Source organism: Neomonachus schauinslandi, chromosome 16, assembly GCF_002201575.2.
Source record: "Neomonachus schauinslandi chromosome 16, ASM220157v2, whole genome shotgun sequence".
NCBI lineage: Eukaryota > Metazoa > Chordata > Mammalia > Carnivora > Phocidae > Neomonachus > Neomonachus schauinslandi.
Window position 1 is genome coordinate 12,022,444 of NC_058418.1, and position 23,016 is coordinate 12,045,459.

Sequence of the window (23,016 nt, forward strand, 5' to 3'; positions counted from 1 at the left end):
CCCCCCCCCCCCCCCCCCCCCCCCCCCCCCCCCCCCCCCCGCCTCCACCCCCCCCCCCCCCCCCCCCCCCCCCCCCCCCCCCCGCCCAGCTCTACCACTTTGGGACTCTGCCTGTCCCTGGGCCATCTCGCCATTGCCCAGCCCGAGCTCGGCCCTGGCCCCTCAGCGCACCCCCCACCCCAGACTCTCCCAGGCCCCTGGCTCTCCCCACCGGCCCTCGCCGGGTCCCCCGTCTGTGTCTTTGGCCACCCTGCACCTTTCCGCTGTCTCACCAGAAAACCAGCCCCAACATGCCAGAGCCCCATCCCTCAGGTCGGCCTCCTCCCCTCCCCTCCCCTCCCATTCCCTCCTCCCTCAGCCCCGCCCCAGCCCCTCCCGGCCCCTGGGGCCCTGGCGGCCTCCCTCCCCGCCCCTCCCCGCCCCTCCGGACTGGCTGGGCAGGGCTCCGACTACAGCTCCGCCGCTCGGCAGGGGCAGAAGGGAGGGAGCGGGAGCGGGGGCCTGACCAGAGGCCCCGGACGCGGCGCAGGCGGGAGCTGGACCCAGAGGTAAAGAGGAGCGAGCAGGTCCCTGGCCCCCCTTCCCTGGGGTGGGGACTGTTGGGACGAGGGAGGCTGGGTTTCTAGAAGGTGAAAGGGCTGACCCTGTGATTCTGACTCCTGGTGAGGGAATGAAGGGGGGCTGGAATGGCCAAGTCCCCAGTCCCTGGGGTGGGGCTGTGGAATAGGTCGGTGGAATGGGCCGGGCTGGGCTGGGGTGGGCTGGGCAGGGTGTCAAAAGAATTCGAACAGGGTTCCGGGCTCCAGGAATAGGGAAGAGCTGGGTCCTTGGCGGGGCGGGGGGGTGGGGTGGGGGGGTGGATTAGGGGCTGGGGCCGAGAGAAGGGGTTACAGGGGCCGGTGGGGACCGCTGGCGCCCATCCCTGCACCCCAGAGGCCTCTGTGGCTCCTTTGCAGCTCCCGCGGCCACCCCTTCCCTGGGCTGGGTCATGCGCTGCCCCAAGTGCCTTCTCTGCCTGTCAGCGCTGCTCACGCTCCTGGGCCTCAAGGTGTACATCGAGTGGACATCTGAGTCTTGGCTAAGCAAAGCCTACCAGGGACCCCGGGACACCCCACCAGGACCCACACCCACCAGCCCCGAGCCCACCCTGCCAGCTAACCTCTCCACCCGTCTGGGCCACACCGGCCCGCTGCCCTCGGCTTACTGGAACCAGCAGCAGTGGCGGCTGGGGTCCCTGCCCAGTGGGGACAGCGCGGAGGCAGGTGGCTGCCGGGCTTGGGGGGCCGCTGCTGCCGCCGAAATCCCGGACTTCAAGTCCTACCCTAAGGGCCTCCGCCACTTCCTGCTGTCGGCAGCCTGCCGGAGCTTCCCACCGTGGCGGCCCGGGAGCGGCGGCGGCCAAGTGGCCGGCTGCTCGGGCACCGACGTCCCCTACCTGCTGCTGGCCGTCAAGTCGGAACCGGGGCACTTCGAGGAACGGCAGGCCGTGAGGGAGACGTGGGGCAGTCCGGCTCCCGGAGTACGGCTGCTCTTCCTGCTGGGGTCGCCCGAGGGTGAGGGGGGGCCCGACCTGAGCTCCCTGGTGGCCTGGGAGAGCCGCCGCTACAGTGACCTGCTGCTCTGGGACTTCCTCGACGTCCCCTTCAATCGGACGCTCAAAGACTTGCTGCTGCTGGCCTGGCTGGGCCGCCACTGCCCGGGCGTGAGCTTCGTCCTGCAAGCTCCGGACGATGCCTTTGTGCGCACGCCTGCCCTTCTGGACCACCTGCGGGGCCTGCCACCCAGCTGGGCCCGAGGCCTCTACCTGGGGGAGGTCTTTACCCAGGCCAAACCCCTCCGGAAGCCCAGAGGACCCTTCTACGTGCCTCTGTCCTTCTTTAAAGGTCACTACCCGGCCTACGCAAGCGGGGGTGGCTATGTCATCGCCGGGCGCCTGGCCCCCTGGCTGCTGCAGGCCGCGGCCCGCGTGGCCCCCTTCCCCTTCGACGATGTCTACACGGGCCTGTGCTTCCGTGCCCTGGGCCTGGCACCCAGGGATCACAAAGGCTTCCGCACAGCCTGGCCGGCAGACCGGACGGCCAACCCCTGCGCGTTCCGGGACCTGCTGCTGGTGCGGCCCCTCAGCCCCCAGAAGAGCATTCAGCTCTGGAAGCAGCTGCAGGACCCCCAGTTCCGGTGCTGAGCCTGGGGGGAGCTGGGGAGAGGAGGGGGAGGGCGGCCCTGGCCTGCACCCAGGTGCCCGTCCCTGGCTTGGCCTCTCCTCCTGGGCCTCAGCGTGAGGGAGGAATCCTAGCATCGTGACAGCCTGAGCCCCTCTGGGGCCCTCCCAGGCGAGGGGGCTGGGCAGCAGGAGGCAACAGACTGTTTTTGTCTACTTCTTGTTTTTGAAAAATATGCCCACCCCCACTCTGAGACCTGGCGTCGTCTTTGTGCCTGTGGGGCCCCGGAGGGCTGACCCAGTGAGCACAGCTGCACCCTGACCTTCACACTGGATGCCTTCCCCCGCCCCCCCATTACTGGGCAGGACCAGCTCTGGTGGCCTCCTGGTCACTTTGCTGAATGGCAGCATTGTCCCACCTAAGGGAGAACAGGAGACCGTCTGGGGAGGACCCCCCCCCGCCCCACCCTGTCTGCAGAAACGGACCCTCCAGCTTGCTAAAGTTTCCGGGGGAAGTTAATGTCTCAATGGCCCCGGCCTTCTTTATCTAGAGGAAGAACCAAGGGGTGGTCCCAAACCAGTCACGCTGGGCTCTCCTCCCACCTCCCAAACGCCAGGAAACAGACCAACGGGGGGGTACAGAGCCAAATAGAGTTTATTGGCCACCTGCTAACCACCTCTCGCTTTGAGGGAGTGGCTTCCACAGGCTGACCTGCCACGCCCACCCCAGAGGGGCTTCTAGTCCTGGAGGCGCCCTGACCCAGCCCCTGGGAGAAGGCACTGTAACAGGCAAGGAGGGGGCCGACTGAGGCCCCCCAGGGTAACAGCCTGGAGGAGTGGGGATGGGGGGGCTAGAGCCCTGGCCCCAGTATTTTGGAGGGAGCTGACTGGGGAAGGAGGGTGGCATCCTGCCACTCCCTGGGCAACCCCCCCCAGAGTGGGGCTGCCCCTCGGGGTGGTTGAGGTGGGGGTCGGGGGACGAGCAGGCCTCACTTCTCAAAGTGGTCCAGGGGGTAGTGCTCCCCGTAGGTCTGGAGGTGCCGGGCCAGGGCCTCCTGCTGCTTGCGGAGCTGGGCGGGCATCTCCTGGTACACGTCTGAGAAGAGCAGGCTGGGGCTGGGCTTTGGCTTCCGCTCTGCCTGCTCAAAGGCCTCCATCACCTGGGGGAGGTGGGACAGTAGACACGCAGCCAGCCCCCCCCAACCTGTGGGACCCCGGCGGGGGGCTCCCATCTGGACAACAGGCGAGGATTGGCAGGGGTCAGAACCACCTTTTCAGCACCCCCCCGACCCAAGCCCGGCCTCTCCTCCCCCGCACTGTCCGGTCTGACGCTAAATGCAGAACCGGGCAGCAGGCCCTTTAGAGGTGAGGAAACCGAGGCCCGGAGGGAGGGTGGCCCGTCCCACTGGGCACACTGCCCAGCTCCCGGCCGAGGACAGTGGGACACTCACACTGCACACGAATTAGGTCGCCTACCCCTTGCCCACCTTCTGACGAGGACGCCGTGTCCGTCCTCAGGCAGGAGGGCGTGGAGGGCAGGCGGCGTGCCGAGGACGCAGCTAGGACCCGGCAGAGGCGCCCGCCCAGGCAGCCTGGCACCGAGGACCGCACTTAGAGACCCTGCCGGGCTGTGCCCAGGTCTCCCAGCTCCGTGCCCCCCAACCCTTCCAGGCTTCTCCACCTCATACCGCCCCAGACCATGCCCCCGGGGCACGATTCCCAACAGAGGGAGGCCCCCACCTTCTTGCGGGACTGCTTCCTCCAGGCCTTCTCCTGCTCCTCGTCCCACCAGCCCCGGCTCTGCAGGTAGTGGCGCAGCCGGGAGATGGGGTGGTCCTGCTTGTCCCAGTAATTGACCTCGTCCACCGAGCGGTAGGCTGAGCTGTCATCACTAGTGCTGTGGTGGCCGATCCTGCGGAGGGGGCCCAGGGTCAGGAGGGAGCCCCCTGCAGTGGGTCAGGAGGGAGGGGGCGGACTAGGGGAGAAGGGGTGGCAATGGGATACAACCCACGAAGGGGATCCAATATGGGGGATGGGGTCCTGCTCCGGGGCCAGTGGCCCATGCAGGGGAGATGCGGTCAAGGCCGCGGGGGAGGATGGGGGAGGCAGGCACCTGTAGGTCATGGCCTCGATGAGGAAGGGCTGGTTCTCCGCCACAGCGCGCCGCCGGGCCTCCTTGGTGGCGTTGTACACAGCAAACACGTCGTTGCCATCCACGCGGATGGACATGATGCCATAGCCGGGGCCTCGGGCAGCTGTGGGGACAGAGAGGCAGGGCGGCCCCGGGGCTCCGATGGGGACAGTGGGGGGGGCAGCAAAGCAGCGTTCCTGCAGCCTCCCTTCTTGCAGACCCGCCGCAGGGAAAGGACTGGGGAGTGGCCCGCGGGGCCCCTACCGATGCCGTCCCCGCGGTACTGCTCCGAGGTGGGCGTGGAGATGGCATAGCCGTTGTTCCGGCAGAAGAAGATGATGGGGCACTCGAGGGTGGCGGCGAAGTTGAAGCCGGCGTGTGCGTCCCCCTCGCTGGCCGCTCCCTCCCCGAAGTAGCAGATGACCACCCTGTTGGCGTTGGCCCGCTTGGCCGCGTAGGCCGCCCCCACCGCTGCAGGGGGAGAGGGGGGTGAGCAGGAGCAGAGCCGCACACTCTCCCCACCTGGCTCTGCCCTCCCGCTGCACCCCACAAACTGCCTCAGCACCCCCCCCCCCGCTGATGGCCGCTCCCCACACCTCTTCCACCTTCAAAACTCCGCTAGAACCTGACCCCGTGCCCCACCCCTTCCCGCCGGTCGGCTTGCCCAGTCACCTCCCGCCTGAGCTCCCAGCAGCCTCCTCACAGGCCCCCTGCTCCTCCCGCCCCCACCCGCCCCCACCGTTACCCTGGGACAGCCAGAGGCCAGTTAAAATGGTTAAAATGTGAACCAGGCTGACATTCCGGCCCAGCGCCTCTCCCCCCTGCGGCTCCCACTGCCCTCAGACTCCCCTGCATCTGCAGCCTTCCCGCACCTCTCTGCGCCCCCTCCTGGCCTCCCTACCCGGTTCCACACCTGCCTCGGGGGCCCCCCTGCCCCCTCAAGCGGTCAAGCAGGCACTTGCCTCAAGACCCCACATGGTGCCCTCCCTGGCTCCTCCTGGTCTGTAAGAAATGTCACCTGTGATGCAACCCCCCACCTTCCTCCATCACATCTCGGCTGTGTTTCTCCCTGCAGGACTGCTCACCCCTGATCCCCTCCCTGGGCTCCTCCTGCATGCTTCCTGTCTGTCTCCTCCACATGGAGGAGGGCTGAGGTGTTTGTCTCCTGCTCACTGCGCCCCGCATGGCGCCCACAGAGACTCCATACGTTCGCCCGCTGAACAGCTGAATGGTCACTCAAATGGAAGGTAAGGGCCAGGGCCCAGCCTTCTGGAAATCCTACCTCCCCGCAGGTAACATGCCGCCTCCCCTCACAAAGCTGCCCTGCCCGCCTCCCACGTCAGAGGCGCAAACAGCTCCTCATTCCAGGCACTGAGCTAACACGTAGGAATGGGCCTCGCAACCAGCACGCCGCTCAGCCCCACGGACACAGCAACGTGTGTACCTCGGCCGCCGTGGGGCAGAGAGAGCCGAAGCCCAGCGCGGCCCTCGACCGGACTGCAGGGTCCAGAGGGCAGGTTCCAGGGTCTCCCCGAGGGGCCTGGCCCCGAGAGGGTCTGCTCTAACTGCTCGAGGGAGCGTGGGCTTCCAGAGTAAGCTTCAGGGGAGTCGGACTCCAAGGAGTGAAGCGGAGCAGGGTCAGGGGCAAGAACCCAGCTCTGCCCAGAGACCTTTGCGAGGAAGTTGGTACCCGCTCAGTCAGGCGCAGTTGCCGGGTTGGTGAGCGGACCAACGGGATGGGCAGTTTGGGAAACAAGAGCTTCCCACGCCAGCTCCAGCCTGCCAAACCACAGCCCTCCTGTGGAGACTGCCAGACGAGAGGGGTCTGTAAATTTCAAGTCTGGAGCCCGGACCAGCGCTCTGAGCCCGGCACCCACGGGGAGGCCCCCGGAAGGGCTGGGCCCGCGCAGGGGAGGACGCTGGTCTGCGAGCCCCCAACCCGGGACGAGTCCTCACCCTGCGGGATCTGTGTGGCCAGCGGAGAGGAGATGGTGACAAAGTGGCGCTCCTTGCAGCCGTAGTGCACGGGCATCTGGCGGCCCTTGCCCAGGTCACTCGAATTGCCGTAGCACTGGGCCATGAACAGCTCCAGGGGGTAGTCCCGGTACATGAGCACACCTGGGGGGGGGGGGGGACGGCTGCGTGAGCCTGCGGCTGGGGTGCGGGGGCAGACTGAGCCCTGGGGGTCCCGGGGCGACGCCCCTGCAGCCCAGGCTGCATCTCCCTGTGGGTCTCAGATGGGAACTGGACTCGAGCAGGGGAGGCCGAGTCACAGGCTCACGGGGGCCAGGCAGGGGGTGCACACTAGAGAGCTTGGACCTGTCCCGAAAGGGAGGCCACCCACCCTCCCTGGTTCCAACCACCCAACTGCTGCTTGGAGACACCAGATGGCCCAGCTCTTCAAAAGAAGGCAAAACCTGGCTTGCTTTTTTTTGTTTTTTTAACAAGAAACTACCTGATGTCGATGTTTCCACTCACACAATTACTTCAAAAATCATTGTATGAACTAAATAAAACTACTGGCCGCTAGCTCACAACTTGTGAACTAGAGAGACGATATTTGAACCTGCTTGTGGGTGTAAAATCCTGTCTTCAAACAGAACCGCTCTGGTGAAGGGGGCCTTGCCTGCTGAGTCAGAGGACAGGAGGGGGTTGAGGTGGTCCTGGGATGGGGACAGACCCGCTCTGGGCCGCCCCCTGAAAAGGAGGACAATCGAAACGCCCACACCTGAGGGGCCACACTGGGGGTTCAAGGACGCCCATGGAAGCACCCAGAACCTGAGCAATGCAGAGGGGCAGCTGGCTGGTGCAGGCATTTCCAAGTCTCTGCTTTACTAAAGAACTTTCTTCACGTGATGACGTAACGGGGGTCACACTGCACAGAAGACACATTTTGCACGGGCTGTGCACATGTTCCCCGAATGACTGCAATGTGAATATAACGTCTGGTGCCAGGCGCCTTTATTCTGAGCACTTTCCAGAGATTAACTTGATTAATCCTCACAACGACCCCCCAAGGGAGGGGGATTATTCTCCCCATTGGCAGATGAGAAAACTGAGGTAGGAGAGCTCCCAGAGCCGGCTCGAGGTCACACTGTGAGGTGGCGGGCTAGGCTGTGGGGGCCACGCAAAGCTCACCCTTCACGGCTGAGGCTGCAGCAGGGCGGTGGGGCTGGGGGAGAGTGTTCCCCGGCTAACGGGGTGCCACCGCCGAGACCCCCGCACATGGCGAGCGCTGCCTGGACAATCGGCCCCGAGCACGGACCTGAAGTGGGAGTTGGGGTGAGGGGCGCGGGGCGTGACGTCAGCCTTCGCCTTTCATAGAACTAGACGTGGGATTTCCTGTCGGGCGACACAGACTCACACACGGAGTGGCCATGCCGTACATAACACAGAGCACAGAGGAGGTGCTGCGCTCGAAGCGGGAAAGGGGGGGTTCCTCACGGTGCAGTCTGTGGTCTAGCACGTGAGAATGGCAGGCAGGGCCAGGTGTCCTGGGCCCAGGCCCCAGGTGGCTCTGACTCGCCCCAGGAAACCGCAGGCCCTGTGGGAACTATGCTCTACATGGAAATGTGCTGCCTCCGAGCTCCCTTTGACAAGCGCCCCTTCCTACTGGTGCCCCGGTCGGCACTCCACGGACATCCTTGGTTTATACCAAACGGCCCCACGTGGGCAGCACCACAGAGGGCTGATGCCGGGACCCCCTGCTCCACCCCTCAGGAGGCATGTAGCCTGGGCCCTGGCACGGAACCTTCTGGGCTGCCTGCCGCCTGGCTCAGACAGGAAACATGGCTGCTGGGAGGCTCCTTCCTCCGGTGGGGTCGCGGCAGGTGAAAGGAGGTAGCGCCCCCTCTGCTTCCAGCACTCAGAACAGCACCTTGGCCTTGAAGAGCTTGGCGGAGGGCGGCTATTTTTCTGAGCGCCCCCGTTCTCCGCACAGGAGGGGCCTGAGGTGAGTGGCTGCCTTGGCAAGGCCAGGCGCAGGTCTCCGTGGCGCCTTCCCCGCGGAGCGCACACCCCTCCTGTCTGCCCTGATGCGGGCTGCCTTTTGCAGGGCCCTCGGCGGGGAGGGCTCCCTCCAGCAGGGCGGCCAGGACCAGACCCCCCCCAACACCCTCCCCACCCGGGTTGGAGAGCCCGGTGGCTGCCCATGGCTCCAAGCCCCCCGCTTGTCCTGCCTGGAGTCCTCACCCGAGAGGCCCCTTCCGCAGAAACAGCAAACCTGGCTGGGGCCGGGCGCACAGCCCAGTGTCTGGGGACACCCAATACACAGGGCGTCTGTCCCCCTAGAGTGCGGGGCATGCCTGCCCGGTCAGCCTGCCCCCTGATGAAGAGAGAGGGGCGCCCCCCCCCCCCCCCCCCCGCACATCACCTCCGACTCGGAGCACTTACCCGCTGCCGGGCCCTATGCTGCGGGCTTTGCGTCCCCTGCCCCGTGACCCCCCCCCCACAGCCTTTGGCCCCGTCACTCCTGCCTGCTTCACGCCCATCTCCGACCCTCCCTCACTCAGAAGGGGCCGCCCCGGCTGCCGCTGCCAGGCCCGGTTTGCTCTGCTCCCTCAGGGGCACGGCGCCCGGAGAGGCCAGGACAGGGGTCCCCGTGCGGGCCCACAGGGGGCCAGGCCCGCCCTGACCGCATGCCACAGCACTCCCAGGGCAGGGGGCACGGCGCCATCATCAGCTCCGTGGCCGAGGCCAGGAAACTGAGGCTCACAGAAGAGAAGCACCTTGCCCCGAATGTGACAGCCGGCAGAGCACGGAGCGACCCCGAGCACAGGCTCTGCCCTACCACCCTGTCTGCCGGGCCTCCAGACGGAGGAAGCCCGCCGCCACACACCCCTGGCCCCGGCTTGGCTCTTCCTTGCTCGGAAAGCTCTTCCCAGCAGAGCACGCCGGTAGCTAACGCGGGCCTTGCCTTCCCACCCAGGGGGACTGGGCCTGACCTGCCCCCACGGGGACCGCAGACACAGGCCGCACCAGCAGGGCAGACATACCTGCCTCCCGGTACTGGCCGAACACCAGGTCCGTGTTGTCCAGCGCTGCTGCGCTCCCCACGTGCGTCCCCTCCTCGCCGTAGTTGGTCATGTAGAAGGAGATCCGGCCCTGGGGGTGCGGGAGGGCCCAGGGGCCCGGGATCCATTATGCTGGGCAATGACAGGGAACCATCCGGATAACTGGCCAGCTTCTGGAGACTTCATTCATCACCATACACACGTCCCGGGCCAGGCCAGGCCGGGCTTTCCGCCTCCACGGAGGAACTGCCAGGTCGGTGAGAGCCAAGCGCAGGGGCTGTGTGATGGGAGGCCGACGTGCGTGCCCGGCCCATCCGAGGGGCGGCAGGGAGAAATGCCTGGGCCGGGCACAGCTGGGGGTAGATGCAGGTTTCCAGGCAGAGGGAATAGTCAAGACCACAAGGCCAGAATGTGGGAGGGGTGGGGACAGACAAGGCGGGAGAGGCAGGACCCAGTGAGGCAGTGAATGAATGACACACCGGGACTTTACCTTGAGAACTGCACCCATGGCTCTCCTCAGAGCAACATTTTAGAAACAGCTCTCTGGTTGTCTTGTGGGAAATGGATGGTGGAGACAGGACTGGGTGCAGCCCACCAGGCAAGAGGGGGTGGTGGCCGGGCCTGGTCGTGGCAGGAGACAGGCAGAGGAGCAGAGGGGAGAGCACCAAGGGAGCGGCAGACCCTTGCTGGCGGGCCACACCGGCGCCCCGGCCGACTCCCTTCTCCTGAGCCCCCCCCCCCCAATTCTAGAGCCTGGAAAAGCCAAACATTCTCCCAGTCTCCCTTATAGCCAGAGGTGGCCGCAGATACAGTTCTAGCCAGAGACTTAAGTGGAAGTCTGCTTTTGCTTTCCTGACAAAAGAGAGGAGTGTAACAGGCGCCAGCCCTTCTTCTGCCTGGCACACCGCTGGGAGGCTGGACCGGTGGCAGCCATCTTGCGAAAATGAGGCAACACGTGTGGGATGAAAGCCAACTCGCCCACGATGGTGAAGCAGGAAGGTAGGAAGTCTGGGCTCCTGGCGTGGTGCTGAGCAGCAGAATGGATTTCTAACTAAACCCGTAGGGACAAAGTAAATAAGATGGGAGAAAGTGATACGAGGGGGAGAACAGAAACAGGGAGGAGATGCAGGTCTCCAGCTTGGGCAGTGGGCGGACAGTAGCACCCTCCGCTGAGAGACGGCCTAAGGGAGGAAGACGCTGAGGTCAAGTCTGGACAGGCTGAATTTGGTGTGGGACACCCAAGGCAAGAAGCCAAGTAGATCTGGGGCTAAGAGGTGAAGTCTGGCTGGAGATTTGGGGCACCCCTGGCACAGGGCCAGAACTAAGCTCCCCAGCACCATGTGTAAAGTGAGAGAGCGCGGGTCAGTATCTGACGGACGCCCCCTGCCCAGTCCTCATGTGTTCTGCAGTCCAGGCTTTCTGTCGTGGTGGAAGAACTAGATGAATAAAGCTTTCTTCTAAGTGGGGAGCCAATTAAAAGTTAATTGACCTCCCACAGCCACGTGGGCGGATGCTGGGTGCTCAAGGCCTGGGAGGGCTGTCGATGGTGGTGCGGGGAGGAGCCACGTGCCTTCCCACCCAGGAAACAGGACCTGGCAGGAGGCAGAGGTCGCTGGTTGCCTACCCCGTATCCTACCCCTCTTCCTGCTTGCTAACTGAGATCCCATTCCATAGGCAGCAACTGCCCGGATGGAAAGACCACATTTCGGCCTCCCTTGCAGCTGGGAGCGACCTATGCAATGTCAGATGCTACTGGGTGGGACTGCCTGCAAAGGTCTAGAAAGGTGGGTATGAGGAGATAGCTGGGACATACCATGTCTGACCTGCCACCTTCCTTCCACTTCCTGCCTGGAATGAGGTATGATGGAGGGAGCTCCAGCAGCCATTTGGCTCATGAAGGGCCCTCAAGGCGAGAAGCCAAAGCTGGGTATCCAGTGACATTGCGGTGCCACCATACCAGCCCCAAACCCCGTTTTCAGATTTCTTTTATGCAAGATAAAAACCCTCCTAATCTGTTTAAGCTACTGCATTTGTTTCTGTTAGGATTTGGGGTGGGGGGTGCTTTGGGGGAGGTCTGTTACTTACAGCTAAACAGAAGCCTAGCTAATATAAGCTGAGCCTTGACACATGAGCTGATCTTACTGAGGCCTCCTCTGTGGCAGCCAGCGGACAAGGGACTTTCTGTGCTGGGCCTCAACAGAATTCCTACCCCTAACCTTGCTTTCCTCACTTTTTAGCATACTGAAGAAACTGAGGCAAAGCCAGGAAAAATTGCTGCCCAAAGTCACAGCTGTGATTGGACCCACAGCCGCTGGATTCCAAAGCCCCTATCTGCACAGCCAACACAGGCAGGAAGGAGCCCAGGCATGTTGAGAGGGTGGGAGGGGTGGCCTGGCCTGGTGGTAAGGCTGCGGAGAGCCGAGGCCACAGGGGAACAGGAGACAGAGGAAGAGGAAGGGCCTGGCCTGCCCCTGTGGGCTGCGGGAGCCAAGGAAGTTTCTGGGCAAGTTTCAGAGTGGAGGCACTACCCTAACTTGGAAAACCCACACATAGTGCCCTGTGGGTGGGAGTCTGCTCAGTACTGTCCCGTAGGCCAGGGGGCCTCATGCTTTAGTCCACAGGGGGATGGCCTGGGGGCTCGATTCTTAAGCCCATCCCTACTCCTGACCCAGCAGGTGCAGTGGGCACCCAAGGGCCCACTGCCCAACATTCTTCCCCCCCTTTCCCACAGGAACCCTGGGCCTTGGGAGGGACGGATTCCACGGCTCCCTTGGATCCTGGGGATGGGCACATGGTCCTCGTGGCCAGGGGCTAGCTCAAGGCGGGGCCTGTGACCAAAGCCCAGACGGCGAGCATTAGCCCCAGCCTTCTGCTGGAACGTCAGGGAGCAGACATTCTCTTTCCACTGCTAAGCAGAAAGGACAGTCGTCGTGAGGCTGGCAGGGTTACGATAAACACCAGCATCACTCTTCCTAAGGCCATGACACATGCCACCGAAGTCCTTAAGGCAACCCCACGAACGGAGTACAGACAAGAAAACGGAAGACCTGACAGATGAAGCGACTGCCCCAAGACATAGCTACAAAGTGGCAGAATGAAGACTTTGGTTGTAAAGTCCTGCTCCAGAGCCCGTACCCTGATCCCTTCTCTGCCACCTGTCCACGAGCCTAGACCTGCCAGAGACCACTGCTGTCTGGGAATGAAGGACGCTGAGACAGGAGAAAAGACACTCGGACAGAGAAACAGGTCTGATAACACTAAGCCCCTGGGATCCAGCCATGCCTGAAACTGGACCCTCCGGATGTGATGTTATTTGAGTCCAAAAATTGCGCCTTGTGGACACTGCTCGGACCGGGTCTCTGCCCGCTGACATGAACACGGCTGAGGCTCAAAGCCCATCTGACACAGGTGCCCCAGGAAGCCCAGAGGGGCACCCTGTTTCTCAGGACTGTGAGCTCCCAAGGGGAAGGCCCGTCAGATCTTCCTGCCCGTCTGCCCCCAGCACAGCCATGCCCCCAACCGGGAGCACAGGAGGATCTGATCCATCCTCCTGCTCTTGGGCAGCACCCTTCCCACACTCTTCCTCCATAGCACCGAGAGAACCCCAAGAGTCCTCGGACTCTAAGGACCCCGAGACAAAGGATCTCCATCCCACCCTCTCCTCCTTAGGAGTCATCTTCTGGCTTGAACACAGGCAGGGCGACCTCAGGGAACCCCCCTTCCCAGCCCGAGGCCACGCACCTGTCGCTGGGACTCATAGAGGATGCGGTCCATGGTGTTGAGCAGAGTCATGCTCTTGTAAAACTTGAGCACCTTCTCCTGGGGCAGCTGCGGACAGAGGCACAGACAGACATGGGGCAGTTGGGGCCAGAGAGGAGACGGACAAGGGGCCCGGGCGTGGGAGACACAGTGGGGGTAAGGTGGGGGCCTCTCACGTGGGGATCCTCGCTGGGGTTGATGATCTGGCCCTGGCGATCCATGACACGGTAGACGGGGATCCCAGAGATGACATTGGGCTGGATGAATTCTAGCTTGTCTACAAACTCCGCCGAGGCCCCTGGGAACTGGGGCTTGTCATCCAGGGACGGGAAGTGCTGCTGCACCTGTCTCTGGGGGAGCTGGGGAGAGAGCAGGGTGGGGGTGGGGGTTCTCATGTCCAGAGCAGCAGAGGGTTCCCTGGCTCGACCTCACAGCGCCAGGCAGGATGGCCTGGTAGTTAAGCCCCCGGGGCCCCAGAGGGCCCTGACACACCGGTTACGGATCCCAGCTCCACCGCTTTCTTGATGTGTGACCTTGGGCAAGTCACCAGACTCCTTTGTGTCTCCATTCCTCATCTGTAAAATTGGGGGGAAGATACTATCTATCCCACAGGGTGGCTGTAAAGAGTACACAACTCAGCAGAGGGGCAGTCGGCTCAGGAACCGGTAGCTGTTCTATCAGGGCCTGGCCGCTTCACCCTGGCATTCAAGGCCTCTCCAGTCTGGCCAGACACCCCCTCTCTCCACTGGAGAGCCCACCTGCCCCCCGTGCCCTCGAGTCCGGCCGGATGGGCTCTCCAGTGGCCCCACACAACCAGGGCAGCCACCCAGAATCAAGGGAGTCTGTGAGCTCTTAGGTGTCAGCCTGCCTGGGTTCAAATCCCTTGCAAGGTGACCAGAGGAAAGTGACTTCCCCTCTGCCAGACTCTCCTTCATCATCTGTAAAAGGGAGAGCACCTCATGGAAGTGTCGTGAGGCTTAAATGGGATCCTGCACATAGAACTGGTTAGCAGAGTACTTGGAAGTCATACAGCAAACACTCAGGAAAGGTCAACTGTCACTTCTGCCACCACATGGCTGCGCCCATCTCTTTACTAGAATGTCTGCTCCCCCACCCCCACCCCCAGGGAAACTTCCCCGCTTCGGTGGCCTCTGCGCTCCAGTCCTAACCCCCACCCCTCCAGGCCCAGACTGACTCCTTCAACAAATATTTGAGCACCTGCTTTGTTCCGAGCCCTGTGCTGGGTTCTGGGGACCTAAGAGAAGCAAGACATCTGTCACTGCGGCCCAGCGGGGAAACCGGCTGCTGAGCAAGTATGGCTGAGGCTGGGGCTGATCTGTCTTTGCCCAAGAGAAGCCTTGAGCACGGGAGAGTGGGAAGGAGCCAGGCTTCTCTGAGGAAGCATCCTGAGAGCTGAGAGCCGGAGGGCAGCCGGGTGTCAGGGAAGGAGCCCCGGAGGCTGGGGTCAAAGAACACGCCAAAGGCAGAAAGCGAGGGACGGGATGTCACTCGCGGAGCCTGGAAGAAGTTGAGTGGCTGGAGAGCCCTGTGGGGGGCATGGCACCTCCTCAGCTGGCAGGGAAAGCCCGGGAAAAGACCACTGGGCAGGCTCCGGGCGCCACAGGATGCACGCCAACCCCATTTCTCAGCCTTGACCTGGTCTCAGCACTGCCCTGCTCCCCTCTATCCAGCACTTGCCGGCTACCGGCGGAGCTCTGTACCCACAGTCTCACTGGGTCCTCAGAGCGTGTCTGAGGCACAGACCACCTACTATGGCCCCTGAGGAGGGAGGAAGCGGAGATACTGGGGCGGGGGGCGGGAATCACCTGCACCACAGCTAAAAATAGGTCAGTCAGGATGGGGCTTCCAACACAGACCGGGCTGACATGCAGACCCCAAAGCCCTGCACCTCACCCCAACTGCCATGACTGACCCAGCCCCCCAGCTACAGCTCCCTTCCCGTGGCTGCCGGTGATGGCGGCTTCGCTTCCAGAGGAGCTCAAGCACAGCCGGCGGGCTCAGGTGTGCGCCCCACTCCCCCCGTCAAATTGCCCAGCAGAGCGGCCGAGCATCCAGGGGGGAAGCCGAGCACCGGGGCATTTATCTGCGCTTGTGGCTGTGAGGAAATAAAGGAAATGACACTCCCCACGGCAGGCCAGGTCCAGGCCTGACCACGGCTTCCCCTGCTTGCGAGGGAAGCCGCTAACTCCGGCCACCCGCGCGCCCCCCAAGAGCACCCACACGGGCCAGACCTTTCCATCCCCCCCGGAGGATCAACGGTCTGTGTCTGCCTCCGGCACAGATCACAAGCTCGGGGAAGGCAGTGTTGGTTCACACAGCAGGCACTCGGCAGCCCATCACTGAAGGGATGGAGGGATGAGCACTTGGGTTCACTGGCCTTGGAGGCCGATGATGTGGGTGCCAGGATCTGAGCTCCCCGCATGGCTCTTTGCAAAATGCCCTGTCCCCGTGAATTTCCTCATCTGTAGAAAGGCCGCAGAGGGCTGTTGCAGAAAGTTCCTGCCATGAGGCACACAAAGGGCTCAGCACAGGGATGGGAACACTGTTTATAAGCTCAAAACTTGGTAGAAAGGGAAACCACCCCAAAATCTCGGACGGGTAGGAAACAGGAAGCAGAAAATGGCTGGCCCTTTGGAAAGAGGAGAGGGAAGAGCTGGGGAGAAGGTCTGGCAGCAGGGCACCCCAGACGGTAACAGCAAACCGTGGACAGGCCGGCTGGGGGTTTGGGGCCGGCAGGGGGCAGAGGACAAGGTCACAGGGCTGAGAACAGACTGGGCTGTCAGGACAGGACTCTGCCTGCCTCCAGACGATGGACAGCTGCCATCGGGGCACCCTGGCACACCCCACACTGGCCTCCGGCCTTGCGGGGCAGGGGGGGCTTCCTTCCTAGGCCCGTGGAGATGCTGGGGTCTGGACCCCAGAGCTACTGTGTGGACTGGGTGAGCGGCTGGGCGGAGGAAATGTCGGGGGGGGGGGGGGTAGAATAGCCCAAGGAAGGATGTGACTCCACCCTCTTTTTCTTCAGAATATGGTGGGGGGTGGGGATGGGTTTGTCGTGGTGGCCGGTAACTTACAATGGCAGAGGCTATAGAGATCTACACAAAGCCTTGCTCTGACCACACAGGAAACAGAGAGGCCTGCTCTGGAGGGTCCGGTCCACCCAGCAGGCACTGGGGTGCCTGCCTCCCTGTGGAGCCACTCCCTCTGGCCCCGAGGTTAAGGTTAAGACTCCCCACAGAGTAGACTCCAGCCTCCAGGCTGTATAAGGAGAGCTCCCTGAGCCTGTTTCCTCCCCCAGAAGCAGTGGCAGGACTACCTATCTCCCGGGGCATCACAGGGACGAGTTCAGAGCGCTCAGCCCAGGGCCCGGCACACAGAACAATCCGCAAACACGAGCAGCTCAAGTATTTGATGATCATTACTGTCCAGCAGGAAGCTACTGAACGGAGCCATGCCGGGCCCTGAAGTGCCTAGAGAGGAGAGGGAGGGCCGGGTGACAAACACCGAACACGCAGGGTACAGACTGGGGCAGGACCACCAGATGGTTACCCAGGATGAGAGACTCCGGGCTAAACAGTTCTGTCCCGGCTCTGTCCCGGCTCTGTCCCTTTCCGGCAGCGCCACCACGTCACCCTGAACTGGTGTCCCCTTGTGGAAAGGACGACGATTGCCACTCCACAGGCCTGGGGTGAGGAGGGTACAAAGCACCTGCTATGGCTCGAGGGGGAACTTTTGCGGCCAGGGTCAGAGGGGACGCGAGGAAAAGCTCTCTGGAGGAGGGGGAGTTACGCCGAGGCGTGCTGGACCAGCAGGGGTGAGGCAGGCAGAGGCTAGGGGGAAGAAAGCGCCAGTCCCCGGGAACTACCAAGGCCAAGGCAAGAAGAGAGAGCCTGGGGCCCAGCGAGGCCACAGCATGTTAGTAAGGAGTGCAAACTCGGTGCCACACAAAGCACCTCCTCTCTGCCTCTGTGCTCTCTGAACCTGATGAGGCAGGCACTGCTGTCTCGCTTTGGTAAAACAGAGCTGGCCCTGAGGCTTGGGTGGGGGGGGCGGGAGTGACTTGTCCTGGGGCAGGGAGATCATGAGTGATGTCAGCACACGAAGCCAGCAGCCTGACTACAGCTGCCCCAAAAAAGGTGGGGTCCAGCCATGGACGGTTTGGGGGATGGTGCCAGTGGGCTGAGTCCTCTGCATCTAAGACAGCAAGGGCCACGGAAGCCAGGGGCTCTGGCAAGCACGATGCGGCCCGGGGCAGTGCTAGTGGGCAGTCCCGAGGGAGGACACCCTTCCCCTGACTGCACATTTACTGGCCCTGGAGAAAAACTGCAACCCACACTTCTTGAGACCTTACTCAGTACTTGGGATACGTGGTAAGTGCCTCCTAAAGACCATTTCCTTTCATCTTCACATCTCTCTGAGGGAAGTGTTACTGCTGTCCCCATTTTACAGATGGACACGGGGCGGGGGAGGTCAGGAATGGTTGTCCGAGGAAGTGGCCTGTCACCTGACACCTAAAGGACCATATTCCTACAAAGGCCACCAGGTGTAAGGAACTCATCCAAGGAAGGGGTAAAAGGGCCCATGGGGCTGAAGCGCAGGGAGGGAAGGGCACAGTGGGGGCTGAGGCCAGCCCCTCTATCCCAGCTTCTCACCAGCCCCGAAGGCCCCAGGCAGAAGCTGCTGATACACGCCAAGACCGGACTGAGCACGATGTTGCAAGACTTGAACCGAAGCCCCAGCGCTTCTCCTAGCAGCCTGGTACTATGGCGAGAAACTGGGCTTTAGAGTCCAGAACTCCAAGTTCAGACCTCACCTCCCTGGGCCTCGGTTTCCCCACTCGTGATAGGAGAAAACTGCTGGTACCTATTAGTGTGGCTATATTAGACAGAATAATGGAGTGAGCTGGTAGCATAACTCATAAGTGCTTCCTAACGTGAAAAACGAGGCCTCGTACCTTAAGACACTAGCCAAGAGGGAGACGGATCCATACGGTGAGGAGACAAGCAATGACCATCTCCATTCGTCCCTCAACACACATTGGGCACCGCCACTTGGAGATAGTGCACGGGGCGCTGGGGCACTGCGGTCCCCAACAGGCTGCCCCCAACAGCTGGGTCAGAAAAACATCACTGATGATCCACACACAGCTCTGTCCCAGAGGAGAGACTCCACTCACCCCACCTGCTAGGCTCAGAGAAGTGAAGTGACTTGGCTGGGGTCCCTCTTGCTTCTTGGGGTGGTGGCTGAGAAACCAGATCAGGACTCCCTGACAATTAAGTTTCCTTTCTCCTCTTCTCCCTGAGCACTAAAACATCTGCTCTCACCTGGGCGGGGAGGGACGGAGAATCAGACAAAGGCCTCCTGAGCAATAGGGCTTTCAGTCAAGAACATGGTGAAAGGAGAGGCAAGCAGGCAGAGATGAAGTCAGGCAGCCCCAGCCTTTCCCCCAACCCCGCCTGCTCCAACAACCCATCCGTCAGCTACAACACAGCCTCTCAACCTTCCCCCAAAGCACTATCTCTAGGCTCGGCCTTAATGGGCTGAAACTGCACCATCCAATATGGCAGCCACCAGCCACTCGTGGCTATTTAAACTTATTGAAATTAAATAAAATGAAAACTTCAGTTCCTGGGCCATACTAACCACACTGAGAGCTCAGTACCCATGTGTAGTCAAGTGGCTACCGTACTGGGCTGCACAGATCTAGAAGACCATCATCATCACAAAATGTTCCACAGATCCTGGTCTACAATCTTCTTTGACTAGGGGCGCCTGGGTGGCTCAGTCAATCAAGCGTCTGCCTTCAGCTCAGGTCATGATCCCGGGGTCCTGGGATCCAGCCCTGCGTCAGGCTCCCTGCTCAATGGGCTCAGCAGGGAATCTGCTTCTCCCTCTCCCTCCCCCCACCCACTCATGCACAAGCACATGCTCTCAAAAAAATAAATAAAATCTTTAAAAATATTGTTTAAAATCTTTTTTGACTAAATCCCACCACTCCTTCCCTTAACTCAAAAAAGTCTCCTTTTTAATCTTAGAAAAAACAAGTGGGAGAGGGGTGCCCCGTTGGCTCAGTTGGTAGAGCATGCGACTCTTGATTTCTGGGTTATGAGTTCGAGCCCCACACTGGGTGTATAAATTACTTCAAAAATATAAAATCTTTTTTTTTTTTAAAGGTTTATTTATTTATTTATTTGAGACAGAGAGAATGAGAGACAGAGAGCACGAGAGGGAGGAGGGTCAGAGGGAGAAGCAGACTCCCTGCTGAGCAGGGAGCCTGATGCGGGACTCGATTCCGGGACTCCAGGATCATGACCTGAGCCGAAGGCAGTCGCTTAACCAACTGAGCCACCCAGGTGCCCGAAAAATATAAAATCTTTAAAAAAAAATTGGAGTAATAAAAGTGGGAAAAGAAAGCAAGAACTATAAAAAATATATAAACTTAGGGACGCTTGGGTGGCTCAGTTGGTTAAGCGTCTGCCTTCGGCTCAGGTCATGATCTCAGGGTCCTAGGATCGAGTCCTGCATCGGGCTCTCAGCTCAGTGGGGAGCCTGCTTCTCCCTCTGCCTGCCGCTTCTCCTGCTCGTGCTCGCGAGCACCACTCTGTCAAATACATAAATAAAATCTTAAAAAAAAAGAAATAGGGCGCCTGGGTGGCTCAGTTGGTTGAGCGACTGCCTTCGGCTCAGGTCATGATCCTGGAGTCCCGGGATCGAGTCCCGCATCGGGCTCCCTGCTCGGCAGGGAGTCTGCTTCTCCCTCTGACCCTCCTCCCTCTCATGCTGTCTCTCATTCTCGCTCTCAAATAAATAAAATCTTTAAAAAAAAAAAAAAAGAAAGAAATATATATATATACATACATATATATATATATAAAAACTTAAAAATACACAAAAGGGGGGCACGTGGGTGGCTCAGTTGGTTAAGCAACTGCCTTCGGCTCAGGTCATGATCCTGGAGTCCCGGGATCGAGTCCCGCATCCGGCTCTCTGCTCAGTGAGGGCCTGCTTCTCCCTCTGCCTGCCGCTTCCCCTGCTCATGCTCGCGCGCGCCACTCTCTCTGTCAAATATATAAATAAAATCTTTAAAAATATATATATATATACATATATATATATAAACTTAAAAATACACAAAAGGTAAGTACCCTGAAAAACCCCCTCCAAAAAAATCCCCCCATCCCATCACCCACCAAAAAAAATTAAGGAGGGGAGTCAAGAGAGAAAAGCAGCAGGGAGACTGAGCCTGGAAGGAAACAGATTTAATCAGCCATAAATGACCTCTCCCTACTTTCTGCCCCAGTCCTGCCCACCTCCCGCCCCACAGGCCCAGCCAATGGACTCTTGGGACTGGAATCAGCCAGGCAGGATCTGATTGCTCCAAAAAAAGCTACAAACAACAGCCCAAAGGCAGGAAGCTGCCCCACCCCCAGCCTGCTCCAGCAACCATTTCCACAATTACCTGCTTTAAGGTGACTCCTTTTCCTATCTATGTCCCCTCCCCCTCACGCCTGGGCCACCCTCTTCACTCTCCTCCCCTGCTTCTCTCCCTATCTAGAGTGTCTTCCCACCAATTCTACCTTCCTTTCCTAATGGATTAGGGATCAGAGGGTCAGACCCAACCTCACAAGACCTGGACAGTTTTCCCTCCAAGGGCCCTCACCAATCCAGGTCCTGCCAAGGTCACCTCCTTTCTTCTGATCTCCAAGGTCAGTTTCTGTCCCTTCCCTCCACCCTCACTTTCCTATTGCCCTTATTAAGTACCAGGTCCAGTTCTCAGCACTTTACATTTTTTATTTTTACTACAATCCTACAAGGTGGTCAGTTAGCATTTTAGAAAGAGGGAAATGCACCCCTCTGTAGAGGTCCAGAGGAGCAGTCCTTTGCCCAAGGCCACACAGCTGAAAAGCAGCAGTTTAGGAACTCACCTTCCAAAACACTACTCTCTGATCTGTAAAATTTCAGTTCATGACTCTTCCGCAGCCCAATGCCTCTCTCCCTCTAATCGGAACTTCCAGCTAGACTTCTGCTGTGTGAACTTAAACTGTTAGCAGCATCAACGCAAGGGGATTCTGACCCTTTAGATCCCTTTTGATAAGAATTAAGCATTTCTCGGGGGCCCCTAGGTGGCTCAGTGGGTTAAGCATCTGCCTCAGGTTAAGCGCCTGCCTTGGGCTCAGGTCATGATCCCGGAGTCCTGGGATGAGCCCAACATCCGGCTCCCCGCTCAGCAGAGTCCACTTCTCCTTCTGCCCCTCACTCACCCTGCTCATGCTCTCTCTCTCGCTCTCACATAAATAAATAAAATCTTTATTTTTTTATTTTTAAGATTTTATTTATTTATTTTTGCGAGAAAGAGGGAGTGCGAGAGAGAGCATGAGCTGAGGGAGAGGCAGATGGAGAGGGAGAGGCAGACTCCCCGCCGAGCAGGGAGCCCAACGCCGGCAGGATCCTGGGATCCTGGGATCGTGACCTGAGCCGAAGGCAGACGCTCGACCGACTGAGCCACCCCGGCACCCCAAATAAATAAAATCTTAAAAAAAAGAAGAAGAAGAATTAGGCATTTCTCAAGTGTTACTCAGAAACGTGGGCAAGGTAAGGTGGTGCCCTGTCTGGACCTCTCTCCCTCCTCTTTTCCCCAACAAAATTTTACTGATTATCTCCTCTGTTGAGTGACCAAAACATTAGACAAGGTCCCTGTTCTGGCATCCGATCAGGGACACAGGATCAAACGACTTTGTTACGCAATTCATTTAAAATCAGAACAGGGGCGCCTGGGTGGCTCAGTTGGTTAAGCGACTGCCTTCGGCTCAGGTCATGATCCTGGAGTTCCGGGATCGAGTCCCGCATCGGGCTCCCTGCTCAGCAGGGGGTCTGCTTCTCCCTCTGCCCTCTTCCCTCTCGTGCTCTGTCTCTCGTTCTCTCTCTCTCAAATAAATAAATAAAATCTTTAAAAAAATAAAATAAAATAAAATAAGAACAGTAGTAAAGGAACAAAGAAATGCAGGGCACTTTGAAAGCCCGCGTCGGAGAACCCGATCTCTTTTTTCTCCTTTTTGAAGGGGGAGGGGGGACCTTTACCAAGAAGAAAGTCTCTCCTTCGTGCAGTTTCACTCTCCAATGCCTGCGAGGAAATGTCTCGCCTTCCTCCCGTGTCCCTCCACGCGGCCTCCCGTAGGGTTGAGTGGCAACTAAAGAGGAATGCCCTCCCTCTCTCCAAGTTGTCTCCCTCCCTCCGGGTCCACAAAGGAGCTGCCTCACTTCTCATTTCCTGAGGAAGTGGAAGTTCTTCCCGACTGTCTTCTCCGATTAGTTCTCCCAGCCCCAGTCCCTTCTGTGACAGCCCTTCCTTCACTCCCTGCACAGACCCCACATCGGAAGACGGCGTTGACATCCTTACTCTCCCTCGGGGAAAACTCCCCAGGTACTCACAGATCTAGCCAGCCCCCGAGCCCCAGGCCGCCGCAGGAGCAGGAGGCCAGCCTGGCCCAAGCCTCGACTTGAGCCCCAGACCCTCGCTGCTGCAGCCGCCACCGCCATCTTGGCTAACAACCCCTCAGCACTCCGCCCCTCTCCTCGGCTAGACTGCGGGCTGCCCCTTTATGAACCTGAGTTAGCACCACCCTGCCAAGAAACCGCGAGTTACCAATCCTGCAGTCTCTAGGGCACGGGTATGGGTGGACCAAACAATCTAGCTTGCCAAAAATCACTCTGATCGCCTCATCTTAGTTGTTTCTGTAACAGGCAAAGAAGAGGACAACCTAACCGGAGCCTCAGGGCTTTAAGGCCAGGGGGCCTCGGGTAGGACGAGCTCATGCCAAGGCCCGCCCCCTCATCTCTACTCTCCAATGGCATTCCTGGATTTGCGAGGCGGGAGTGGGAGGGGCCAGATTGTTAGTAAACGCGGAGCCACGTGCGGGCGCGGGTCCTGGCGCCCC

The 23,016-nt window shown here is 60.3% G+C and overlaps 2 protein-coding genes across 5 annotated transcripts; one reads left to right on the forward strand and one right to left on the reverse strand.

Annotated features, from left to right (window-relative positions):
• The first annotated feature begins 452 nt into the window (after window positions 1–452).
• Window positions 453–2,182, forward strand: B3GNT8 (UDP-GlcNAc:betaGal beta-1,3-N-acetylglucosaminyltransferase 8). Its single transcript, XM_021701008.2, has 2 exons — window positions 453–548; window positions 957–2,182. Exon 2 carries the CDS (start codon window positions 989–991, stop codon window positions 2,180–2,182), a length of 1,194 nt encoding a protein of 397 aa, XP_021556683.1. The 5' UTR covers window positions 453–548; window positions 957–988.
• Window positions 2,183–2,783: 601 nt separating this feature from the next.
• BCKDHA (branched chain keto acid dehydrogenase E1 subunit alpha) lies at window positions 2,784–22,640 on the reverse strand. Of its 4 annotated transcripts, none has more exons than XM_044922116.1 (9): window positions 22,511–22,640; window positions 13,237–13,419; window positions 13,043–13,129; window positions 9,284–9,392; window positions 6,246–6,407; window positions 4,548–4,760; window positions 4,272–4,404; window positions 3,899–4,070; window positions 2,784–3,318 (listed from the first exon to the last, which is right to left on the reverse strand). In XM_044922116.1, the coding sequence occupies exons 1-9, from the start codon at window positions 22,616–22,618 to the stop codon at window positions 3,148–3,150; spliced, it is 1,338 nt and encodes a 445-aa protein (XP_044778051.1). In that variant the 5' UTR covers window positions 22,619–22,640; the 3' UTR covers window positions 2,784–3,147. The 4 variants fall into 4 exon arrangements, with proteins under 4 accessions (XP_044778051.1, XP_021556682.1, XP_044778050.1 ...); XM_044922115.1 differs by having other exon boundaries at window positions 2,785–3,318; window positions 4,272–4,413; window positions 4,554–4,760; XM_044922117.1 differs by lacking the exon at window positions 2,784–3,318 and adding an exon at window positions 3,649–3,750 and having other exon boundaries at window positions 4,272–4,413; window positions 4,554–4,760.
• Window positions 22,641–23,016: the final 376 nt, after the last annotated feature.